The sequence below is a fragment of the Saccoglossus kowalevskii genome, chromosome 17 (genome assembly GCF_978046115.1).
Source record: "Saccoglossus kowalevskii chromosome 17, keSacKowa6.1, whole genome shotgun sequence".
Classification (NCBI taxonomy): Eukaryota; Metazoa; Hemichordata; class Enteropneusta; family Harrimaniidae; genus Saccoglossus; species Saccoglossus kowalevskii.
The window spans coordinates 19,408,466-19,422,010 of record NC_140657.1 but is presented as its reverse complement, the minus strand read 5'-3'; the positions used below and the strand labels follow the sequence as shown (position 1 = coordinate 19,422,010).

General features: G+C 34.3%; 1 protein-coding gene across 5 annotated transcripts in view; it reads left to right on the top strand.

The window, feature by feature from the left end:
- The window catches only part of LOC100366422 (TNF receptor-associated factor 2-like), a 57,705-nt gene that overhangs the window by 27,220 nt on the left and 16,940 nt on the right, over window positions 1–13,545 (top strand). For all 5 annotated transcript variants that reach the window (XM_085491820.1, XM_085491821.1, XM_085491822.1 and 2 more), the window contains one exon: window positions 9,183–9,281. In XM_085491820.1, the coding sequence (XP_085347946.1) occupies window positions 9,183–9,281 (99 nt within the window). The remainder of the gene's footprint in view (window positions 1–9,182; window positions 9,282–13,545) is intronic.

Here is a 13,545-nt window from a genome sequence, read left to right as displayed (position 1 = left end):
ACGTACGGGAACAAGACTAACCGATTATCCTACTATTAGGAGACTATTTACTGCTTTCCAGACGCTGAAACCACATGCAAGGGAACTGCCCATCTGGGACTTGTCGGCTGTGTTGTCCGCTCTAAGCAGACCGCCTTTTGAGCCTCTCCAATCAGCACCACTCAATTTTTTGAGGTGGAAAATAGTCTTCCTACTGGCCCTCGCCTCAGGTAGGCGCCGGTCAAAGCTAGGCGCGCACTATCCTTTGCGGACGGTTGTGCCGCTTTTATGGGCGATCAAGTTGTACTAAGACACGAATCGGGTTCTCGCCAAGAACCAAATCCCAGGACACGATCCTCAACCGATCGTCATCCCCCGGCTGGCAAATATTGTCAGTCCGGAAGATCAGGAGGAGTTGCTTCTCTGCCCGGTCCGAGCGCTGAGTTGCTACGAGAATCGTACCAGGTTTTCTAGACGGGGAACCAAACACATGTTTTTGTGTTACGGCCCTGACAAGCGGGATAAGCCGGTTTCCCCGACTTTCATCCCCAGGTGGATTACTGCGACTGTACTGGAGGTCTATAATACACTATCCTCCTCAACACAGACCTTGCAGAGACACCAAGTACAAGAACATGAGGTCTGTGCGATTACTAACTCACTAGCGCTAGCGTCAGGTGCCCCCCTCAAACACATTCTGAGGGCAGGCTTCTGGAGAACGCAGAACGTCTTCATCAACTACTACCTAGGAGACACCCAATCTACTGAGCAGGGTCTCTTCAGGTTAGGCCCCGTCGTAGCGGGTCAGGCCTTGTTTGCTGACCCAGCCTGAACGACTGCAGGGGTCTCTGCGCATAGGCGATAAGTCAGTCTCTGCATTTTTGCGGGCAGATTGTCTGTTCCACTAGCACTTCCTGGAAGCTCACAGGTTTCGCTTCTGTCGACCTACGCCCTCATGCGAACTGTTTCGGTCCTACTTCAAGCTTATCACCCCCAAGTTCGGCTTGGGTCTAGCTTTCTCGGGCACACCGAACCCTGTCACCACAGCAGCATTGGCTTCTTGCTTCCGGGACAGCACAGGCAAGGTAAGACACCCACCCTTCTTGGGTCTTAACTTAGGTCTTTGGGTTTGTTTTTCATCCCGGACTGGGGGAAAGTCTTTCATCATTCTCCTTTTTTTTTCTGTTTGCTCGGAAAAACCCGCCACCTATCGGTGTCTGACTCTGCCTACAGTTCAAAATAGTCATTTTGACTGACCGGAGTCTATGGTGGGTAATTGAACGTAGTGAATTTAGGCGAGGGTTCTTTGAACCCGCCTATTCACATAGTTCATACCCACCATAGACTCCGGGTCCCCCCCAACCTCCCCACTCTTTCCGTCGCGTTGGTCTAAGTCCTAAGAGGAACCAGAGTGATGGACGGCTACCTGTGGCGTTGCCAGGTGGCCTCGGTCACGTGGGTTCGTGATGTAAGGGGTAAAAGAATCTTGAGGTCATGGGGCTTCCCCTGACCTGGATTCTATCTCTCCGTCACCGGCAGAATCGCTGATTAATGCCTACAGTTCAAAATAGTCATTTTGACTGACCGGAGTCTATGGTGGGTATGAACTATGTGAATAGGCGGGTTCGAAGAACCCTCGCCTAAAACAATTTGTTTTCCAGCTAATATGTATGTTCACACACCAAAATAGTTTTATAATGTACCGGTATATTTAGGCTATTTTTAGGTATTATACATGCAGTAGCATATGTACTTACAATTAATGAATGTTGTGTCAGTTCCTGCTGGTCAAACTGAGTCATATTTCAATGAGTCAGAGTGAAACATATTCTTAGAAAATATGGTTTCCCATGTGAGTCATTTTGTTTCACTTTCACATGAAACACTATTTTTAAACTATAAATAATACATAGTCAGATGTAGACTGATGATAATTTATGTATTAATTAATTAATTAATTAATGACTGAATTAAAGCTGAGAATTCTGCACCTGTCTTGAATCAACATTCAAAGAAAATAAGTCGATTTAAATGTCAGATGTTTTACTTATATGGCATTAAGGTAGAAGCCTTGTCATAATTTTTGACAAAATTGGTCATAAATCGCATCGCAATGTTCATTAGTTTATTATGTACAATCAGGAAGCTAATGTCCTATGGTACAATGAAATAGCTTTATTTTGTGTGTTACAGTTATGCTTTTTGAGAAACTTGTCTTAATATTTTTTGAAAATTGCTATTTTTAGAACAATTCCATAGAACAGTGTTAAAGAAAAATTGCATTTTTTAACACTTTTTAAAACCCAGATTTTTTATATAATTAAGAACAACAAAAAGTACTCCTTCATTAACAATATATGATTTTTTCAGCCTATGTCACCAGGCTAGATTTTGAGATATTGTATAATATCTGTGCCATAGGAACCTGTGGTAAAAGTGTTATAATAGTGTCAAAATGGCGACTTTCCACTAAAATACAACCATCAATTTCTCGAAAAAAAGGCTGGTGATCCCCAACTTTTTTTAGGTCAATATCCTTATATTATCTTGTAGTACATTTTATTGCAAAATGAATAAATTCTGGGTTTTTAAATTTATGAGTAGGCTTCTACCTTAATATAGATTTATCCACCAATACATATCCTTATATGGCATTATTAAATGAAGACTTATCCACCATTACATATCCATATATGGCATTAATGGAAACTTATCCACCAATACATATCCTTATATGGCATTAATGGAGATTTATCCACCAATACATATCCTTATATGGCATTAATGGAGATTTATCCACCAGTACATATCCTTATATGGCATTAATGGAAACTTATCCACCAATACATATCCTTATATGGCATTAATGGAGACTTGTCCACCAATGCATATTCTTATATGGCATTAATGGAGACTTGTTCACCAATACATATTCTTATATGGCATTAATGGAGACTTATCCACCAATACATATCTTTATATGGCATTAATGGAGACTTATCCACCATTACATATCCTGATATGGCATTAATGGAGACTTATCCATCATTACATATCCTGATATGGCATTAATGGAGACTTATCCACCAATATATATCATTATATGGCATTAATGGAGACTTATCCACCAATACATATTCATATATGGCATTAATGAAGACTTATCCACCAATACATATCCTTATATGGCATTAATGGTGACTTATCCACTAATACATATCCTGATATGGCATTGATGGAGACTTATCCACCAATATATATCATTATATGGCATTAATGAAGACTTATCCACCAATACATATCCTTATATGGCATTAATGGTGACTTATCCACTAATACATATCCTGATATGGCATTGATGGAGACTTATCCACCAATATATATCATTATATGGCATTAATGAAGACTTATCCACCAATACATATCCTTATATGGCATTAATGAAGACTTATCCACCAATACATATCCTTATATGGCATTAATGGTGACTTATCCACTAATACATATCCTGATATGGCATTGATGGAGACTTATCCACCAATATATATCATTATATGGCATTAATGGAGACTTATCCACCAATACATATCCATATATGGCATTAATGGAGACTTATCCACCAATATATATCATTATATGGCATTAATGGAGACTTATCCACCAATACATATTCATATATGGCATTAATGGAGACTTATCCACCAATACATATTCATATATGGCATTAATGGTGACTTATCCACTAATACATATCCTGATATGGCATTAATGGAGACTTATCCACCAATATATATCATTATATGGCATTAATGGAGACTTATCCACCAATACATACTCATATATGGCATTAATGGAGACTTATCCACCATTACATATTCTTATATGGCATTAATGGAGACTTATCCACCAATACATATCCTTATATGGCATTAATGGTGACTTATCCACCAATACATATCCTTATATGGCATTAATGGAGACTTATCCACCAATACATATCCTTATATGGCATTAATGGTGACTTATCCACCAATACATATTCTTATATGGCATTAATGGAGACTTATCCACCAATACATATCCTTATATGGCATTAATGGAGACTTATCCACCATTACATATTCTTATATGGCATTAATGGAGACTTATCCACCAATACATATCCTTATATGGCATTAATGGTGACTTATCCACCAATACATATCCTTATATGGCATTAATGGAGACTTATCCACCATTACATATTCTTATATGGCATTAATGGAGACTTATCCACCAATACATATCCTTATATGGCATTAATGGAGACTTATCCACCAATACATATCCTTATATGGCATTAATGGAGACTTATCCACCAATACATATTCATATATGGCATTAATGGAGACTTATCCACCATTACATATCCTTATATGGCATTAATGGAGACTTATCCACCAATACATATCCTTATATGGCATTAATGGTGACTTATCCACTAATACATATCCTGATATGGCATTAATGGAGACTTATCCACCATTACATATTCATATATGGCATTAATGGAGACTTATCCACCATTACATATTCATATATGGCATTAATGGTGACTTATCCACTAATACATATCCTGATATGGCATTAATGGAGACTTATCCACCATTACATATTCATATATGGCATTAATGAAGACTTATCCACCATTACATATTCATATATGGCATTAATGGAAACTTATCCACCAATACATATCATTATATGGCATTAATGAAGACTTATCCACCAATACATATCCTTATATGGCATTAATGGTGACTTATCCACTAATACATATCCTGATATGGCATTGATGGAGACTTATCCACCAATATATATCATTATATGGCATTAATGAAGACTTATCCACCAATACATATCCTTATATGGCATTAATGAAGACTTATCCACCAATACATATCCTTATATGGCATTAATGGTGACTTATCCACTAATACATATCCTGATATGGCATTGATGGAGACTTATCCACCAATATATATCATTATATGGCATTAATGGCGACTTATCCACCAATACATATCCATATATGGCATTAATGGAGACTTATCCACCAATATATATCATTATATGGCATTAATGGAGACTTATCCACCAATACATATTCATATATGGCATTAATGGAGACTTATCCACCAATACATATTCATATATGGCATTAATGGTGACTTATCCACTAATACATATCCTGATATGGCATTAATGGAGACTTATCCACCAATATATATCATTATATGGCATTAATGGAGACTTATCCACCAATACATACTCATATATGGCATTAATGGAGACTTATCCACCATTACATATTCTTATATGGCATTAATGGAGACTTATCCACCAATACATATCCTTATATGGCATTAATGGTGACTTATCCACCAATACATATCCTTATATGGCATTAATGGAGACTTATCCACCAATACATATCCTTATATGGCATTAATGGTGACTTATCCACCAATACATATTCTTATATGGCATTAATGGAGACTTATCCACCAATACATATCCTTATATGGCATTAATGGAGACTTATCCACCATTACATATTCTTATATGGCATTAATGGAGACTTATCCACCAATACATATCCTTATATGGCATTAATGGTGACTTATCCACCAATACATATCCTTATATGGCATTAATGGAGACTTATCCACCATTACATATTCTTATATGGCATTAATGGAGACTTATCCACCAATACATATCCTTATATGGCATTAATGGAGACTTATCCACCAATACATATCCTTATATGGCATTAATGGAGACTTATCCACCAATACATATTCATATATGGCATTAATGGAGACTTATCCACCATTACATATCCTTATATGGCATTAATGGAGACTTATCCACCAATACATATCCTTATATGGCATTAATGGTGACTTATCCACTAATACATATCCTGATATGGCATTAATGGAGACTTATCCACCATTACATATTCATATATGGCATTAATGGAGACTTATCCACCATTACATATTCATATATGGCATTAATGGTGACTTATCCACTAATACATATCCTGATATGGCATTAATGGAGACTTATCCACCATTACATATTCATATATGGCATTAATGAAGACTTATCCACCATTACATATTCATATATGGCATTAATGGTGACTTATCCACTAATACATATCCTGATATGGCATTAATGGAGACTTATCCACCAATATATATCATTATATGGCATTAATGAAGACTTATCCACCAATACATATTCATATATGGCATTAATGGTGACTTATCCACTAATACATATCCTGATATGGCATTGATGGAGACTTATCCACCAATATATATCATTATATGGCATTAATGGAGACTTATCCACCAATACATATCCATATATGGCATTAATGGAGACTTATCCACCAATACATATTCATATATGGCATTAATGGTGACTTATCCACTAATACATATCCTGATATGGCATTAATGGAGACTTATCCACCAATATATATCATTATATGGCATTAATGGAGACTTATCCACCAATACATACTCATATATGGCATTAATGGAGACTTATCCACCATTACATATTCTTATATGGCATTAATGGAGACTTATCCACCAATACATATCCTTATATGGCATTAATGGTGACTTATCCACCAATACATATCCTTATATGGCATTAATGGAGACTTATCCACCAATACATATCCTTATATGGCATTAATGGTGACTTATCCACCAATACATATTCTTATATGGCATTAATGGAGACTTATCCACCAATACATATCCTTATATGGCATTAATGGAGACTTATCCACCATTACATATTCTTATATGGCATTAATGGAGACTTATCCACCAATACATATCCTTATATGGCATTAATGGTGACTTATCCACCAATACATATCCTTATATGGCATTAATGGAGACTTATCCACCATTACATATTCTTATATGGCATTAATGGAGACTTATCCACCAATACATATCCTTATATGGCATTAATGGAGACTTATCCACCAATACATATCCTTATATGGCATTAATGGAGACTTATCCACCAATACATATTCATATATGGCATTAATGGAGACTTATCCACCATTACATATCCTTATATGGCATTAATGGAGACTTATCCACCAATACATATCCTTATATGGCATTAATGGTGACTTATCCACTAATACATATCCTGATATGGCATTAATGGAGACTTATCCACCATTACATATTCATATATGGCATTAATGGAGACTTATCCACCATTACATATTCATATATATGGCATTAATGGTGACTTATCCACTAATACATATCCTGATATGGCATTAATGGAGACTTATCCACCATTACATATTCATATATGGCATTAATGAAGACTTATCCACCATTACATATTCATATATGGCATTAATGGTGACTTATCCACTAATACATATCCTGATATGGCATTAATGGAGACTTATCCACCAATATATATCATTATATGGCATTAATGAAGACTTATCCACCAATACATATTCATATATGGCATTAATGGTGACTTATCCACTAATACATATCCTGATATGGCATTGATGGAGACTTATCCACCAATATATATCATTATATGGCATTAATGGAGACTTATCCACCAATACATATCCATATATGGCATTAATGGAGACTTATCCACCAATATATATCATTATATGGCATTAATGGAGACTTATCCACCAATACATATTCTGATATGGCATTAATGGAGACTTATCTACCAATATATATCCTGATATGGCATTAATGGAGACTTATCCACCAATATATATCATTATATGGCATTAATGGAGACTTATCCACCAATACATATCCTGATGTGGCATTAATGGCGACTTATCCACCATTGCATATCCTTAAATGGCATTAATGGAGACTTATCCACCAATACATATCCTTGTATGGCATTAATAAAGACTTATCCACCAATACATATCTATATATGGCATTAATGAAGACTTATCCACCAATACATATCCTGATATGGCATTAATAGAGATTTATCCACCATTACATATCCATATATGGCATTAATGGAGACTTGTCCACCAATACATATCCTTATATGGCATTAATGGAGATTTATCCACCAATACATATCTATATATGGCATTAATGGAGACTTGTCCACCAATACATATCCTGATATGGCATTAATGGAGACTTATCCACCAATACATATCCTTATATGGCATTAATGGAGACTTATCCACCAATACATATCCTGATATGGCATTAATGGAGACTTATCCACCAATACATATCTATATATGGCATTAATGAAGACTTATCCACCAATACATATTCATATATGGCATTAATGAAGACTTATCCACCAATACATATCCTGATATGTCATTAATATAGATTTATCCACCAATACTTATCTATATATGGCATTAATGAAGACTTATCCACCAATACATATCTTGATATGGCATTAATAGAGATTTATCCACCATTACATATCCATATATGGCATTAATGGAGACTTGTCCACCAATACATATCCTGATATGGCATTAATGGAGACTTGTCCACCAATACATATCCATATATAATTTTCGGTCTCAAGAATTGTTATAGTTCTTGTCAGAACAAAGTTTGGAAACAGGAGCTTTATAGAAGACATGCCTAGGCCAATTGCATTAAAACTTACATCATTGTAAGACAATTATGCCAATCATTTGCTCAAGATGGCCAATTGGCGGCCATCTTAATGCTTTAAAATTCATCAAAATCAAGCATTTTTTCCATCATGAACCAGTCTTAGTCATGCATTCATGGATTTCATTCAAACTTGGTACATAGTGTGAAATATGTCTTTTTAGCTAGCATGGTATTTTAGCTGATTTAGCTAATTCACAGTCTTGCTGTTAAATATATGTCGCAAATAAAAAATGAAGTATAATTTTTACAATGTGATTAATGACACTTTAGCTTTAGGCTAAGTTTTTCATGCATTTAGTCAAATTCGCTGAATTGGCATCTATAGCTATTTCAACATGCTTTACAGTACATTGGACATTAGGGAACATATCTCGATGCACTTGTTTTTAATGTTTTGTTGTTGTTGTTTTCAATTCATTTTAATAACTCAAAATTAATTTTACATTTCAGATTTTTGCAGACAATGCCATCAAGCGTGAATTACGTTCCTTGTCTGTAAAATGTCCAAATGAGGGATGTCTGTGGAAAGGAAAGTTTCAAGATTATGAGGTAAGGATGACTTGCCCTGCGGAAGTGGGTTTTATCTACTTTGTTTTTAATCAAAATGATACATCATTTACATGATATATATAATATAAAATATATTATTAATTCTGATATTAAAATTTGCATTCCCACTTTGGAAATATGTAAAGATCACTCCTAGAACAAGCTAAAAATTCAGAAATTGTTTCAGCTAAAAATATGATATATTAAAATTAGAGCTTCTGCTCTAACCTTCCCACCTATTTTCTTTTGAGAGCACTAGATGGTCTTATCCCTCAGACAAACATTTTAACAATATAACTGACCTTCAAAGTCAAGCAATGCCCCCTAATTCAGTGAATGTCTTATATACAAATATGCTTAATCTCAGAGGCTTGTGATACATTTAAGGTAGAGATGCAGTTTATTTGGCTTGCTTTTTAATTGAGTAATTAGACAATGAAGATGGTATTATATATCCAACATGTTATATATTTTCTGAAAGCTTATTATACAAACTTTGTAAAACTTGTCTTTATTTTAAATATCCAGAATGCGTTTTTGATTTTGGGTCAAAAATATGCTTTTTTGGACAAAAGTGGTTTAAAAAAAATTAGCTTAAAAACTTCAAGTCCGTTTGTGGGTAAAATTACATCACTGGATACCTTGGTATACTACTAATTCAAATGCGTCCACTCATCTCTCTAACGGCTTTCAAAGTCGCACAGCATGACTTCAAAGTTCACTCTTTTCTATTTTTGCATAATTTATATATCCATGTTAATTGCGGACTTGTTATTTTTGTTCCACTCGCCGTAATAAACTGTCCGGACGCATTTTGAAGGGGGAACACCTTGTCAATAATGTGTGAAATTTTCGAGGCAATTGGCCAAAGCGTCTATCAGCTATTTTAAATTAAAACCCAAGAATTCACCAAAAATAGAAGACGAGAAAAAGGCTAATTTGCATATTTGCGCGTTAAACCGGGTATTACTGCTTTGTCATACTTTCTAGACTATTGAAATTGAAAGTTAATGTATAGACATAGACATTTTATGTAAAATCGTTGGACCAGAACAACTGCTCTTGAATATATAAATCAGAAACACGTCATTCATACCAGTGTTTTGGTGGGGTCGGTAAAAACACGTGTCAATGCCCCAGTAAACATTACGTCATCTCATGAATTATTAAACAGGGGGCGGTCCTAGGAAGGTGACCTTTTATCGCGATCAAAACATCATGGCTTCTCTTCGATGTATTTTCAATAAAAAATCTACGAGTATTTCAGAGCCTGTGGTTTACCGTGAAGAGTACAAAGTGGGATATTAAATTATTTATCCTCGATGATTTTTATGTAGTATTGAGGACCAACTCCAGGAAGCGAACGCACAATAATGAATAATCGCGTAATCCTAGAATCGAAACGCGAGGCACAGAAGTTTTGTTCAGCGTTTCCAATCCCATTTTTCCCACTGCAACATATTTGTTAAAAGAAATATTTGAATTCTGTTCGTTTTTTAAGAAGGCAATTTTTTTATTTTTTCCATTTTGGTAACGCCTTATTCAGGGATTTTCTACAGTCGCATACAATCAGCGCACGGATGTACGTACAAAACATGCTTTTGTACTACCGGCGACGGTCGCCTGCAAGAAGAGAGCTCCAGCTCCTAACGTAAAAGTTTTTAAAATTTCGACCAGTTTTAAATAATTTGTGTTGGAAATTTGACATGTTTTAAGAGTGCAAAATTAAGGTGCATTTTCGAGCGGTCGAATTTTTCTGAATAGAAATCAGCAAATGAAAAAAATAGGAGTGCTAAACAGTGTGTTCGTTAGTTTAAAATAAAATGGAATGTCCGTCAAATTGACGTAAACTTCCCCATTTTTCACGGAAAAAGCAAAGGTCGTGGCCGAGTTGCAAGCTAAAAAACTCAAAAATCAAAACAAAATCATCAATCAGTAAGTATTATGACAAGGAAAACAAAACATCAGACGCGGAGAAGCGGTCAGCGCGTCAAAAGAGTTGTTAATGTATCAAGTTACCTCTCTCTGTGATTTATTTTTCATTGAAATTATTTGCTTGTTTTCAATTAATTTTAGCGTACCTCTGCAATTTAATTTAGCATTGTCAGTTGTTTGCTTCATTGAATTAAACGGAGTTCGTCCGGTTGCAAACAAAGCTGTCTCGCACCACCTAGCAAAACTTGCGAATGATCGGAAAGTTTGTATCTTCCCGACCCAGTGCAATATATCCGGTTAGAATCAAAGCTCACGTGTCCCTTATTTTAGGGACCAGATTCTGCCGTAAATTCGGGATGGGATTTAGAAAAACTTAAAATAGGACTTTTAAGGTGTATTTTGGCGTCATTTTCGGACATTTCAATCATTCCTGATGCCTAAAATAGAGTCTAAGTTTTACCGTAGTCATTGACGCCTATTCAAGAGTATGATGTTTATTGTGACTAGCGTGAATGGGTAAGCTTCGTTTCGACAATGAGCTGTTATCACTGTAAACAATGTTAAATTATTCTTCACATGCTCAGTTTATTTTTTGAGAACAATTATTTAAAATAAAATCTCTCAGTCAATCAGAAACTCGGATTCACGCCTTCAGGGAAAGTCACGTTTGGACGCTCACATCGATTTTGTTTTTCGTTCGGCGGGCTGATGCCTTCAGTGTAGCTTTTGCCTCTTCCGACATAGAAATCATCTGAATCTTCTTTCTACCTCTCTTTCTTTTCACACCACGCATAATGTAATGATAAAAATTAGGAAAAAACGCTGAGGAAATATAATGTTTGGTTTGCTAGCGAGCGATAACTGATTTGAGAATAATTGCACATGCGCGTGAATTGAATGACCCGTACAATCTCGATTTGCATATTGTCAATCAAAGGTCCTGTTATTTGATTACTCATGCAAATTAGGCAATTGGACATAAACATTGCCACGTGTGAGTGTTTTTTATTTTTAATCAGAAAATAACCAGCAATTTTAACGGTGTTCTAATAAGAATTCATTGGTCAAATTTTCACAGAATGTTCTTTAGATAAAAATCTAATTAAAAAACGAAAAAAAATATTTTTGATTGAAATTCACAAATAAACTGCATCTCTACCTTAATTGTTATCAAGATGTCCAAAATCACTTAATACTCTTATGAAAAACTTCTGTAGAGTTTTTGCCCCTTTTCTATTGAATTTTTATGGAATTGAATACAATATGTATAAGAAATTAGTTTTCTATAGAAATTGTATGGAAATTTACAAAACTTCTGTAGAAAATCTATACAATTCGGTAGAATTCAATAGAAAGTCTTTTTGTAAGGGTGGTAACAATATTATCATAGTTTATATATCTGAGGACAAAATAAATATTTTAATCAACAAAATTTAGTTTGAAAGTTGTTGTTTAGTCAATGTCATTTATTGCATTTCAAAACTAGGCTCTTCATAATAATAATTTGCATACAAGTATTCCCCTGGTTATATATATTATATATTTTATATATTATTATATTTTATTATTATTATTATTATTATTATTATTATTATTATTTTATTATTATTATTTTATTTTATATATTATTATATTTTATTATTATATTTTATATATTATTATATTTTATATATTTTATTAGACGCATAAAATCCTTAGGAAAGAATAAAAAGGGTCTTACAGAAAGAAATTTTAAAACTATAATCTAAAAAGAAAAAGAAAACCTAGTCTAAAAATATAAAACAAATCAAAAACAAATATGAATAAACAATAAAGACAATTTGCAACCAATGGTGAATACAGAATATAGAATGAACACAAAATGTAACCTAATACACTGATAGTTGTTGCTGTTTTGTTCCATAGCTGTTTTTTTACGAAGACAGCTAAGGATGGTGCTAGAGTATGGTTTCCCATAATCAATATGAATTTATTCTGACTGTTTTTTTTATCAAATTTTGGAAAATGTCATAACATGTTTTCTTTATCAAAATTTGAAACATGTCACAATGTAGACATGGTAGAGACACAATTGCAGAAAATGCTTCAGGTTTCAATTTATTGTCTATTGACATTTAAATTATAATATAAACTTCCATTAAAATTTTGACACATCTTGGATGAAAAATATTACCCTGTAGTGCAACAAAAAGTTGATTCATGTAGTACAGAAATGAATTCATAAATGAATTCGATGTGCAAGATAACAAGCTTCTTTTGTAAAATTAGATTTTTAATTTATGTAACAAACTCCTAATGGAAAAAACAATTTGCAAATCTTGTTTTTAAA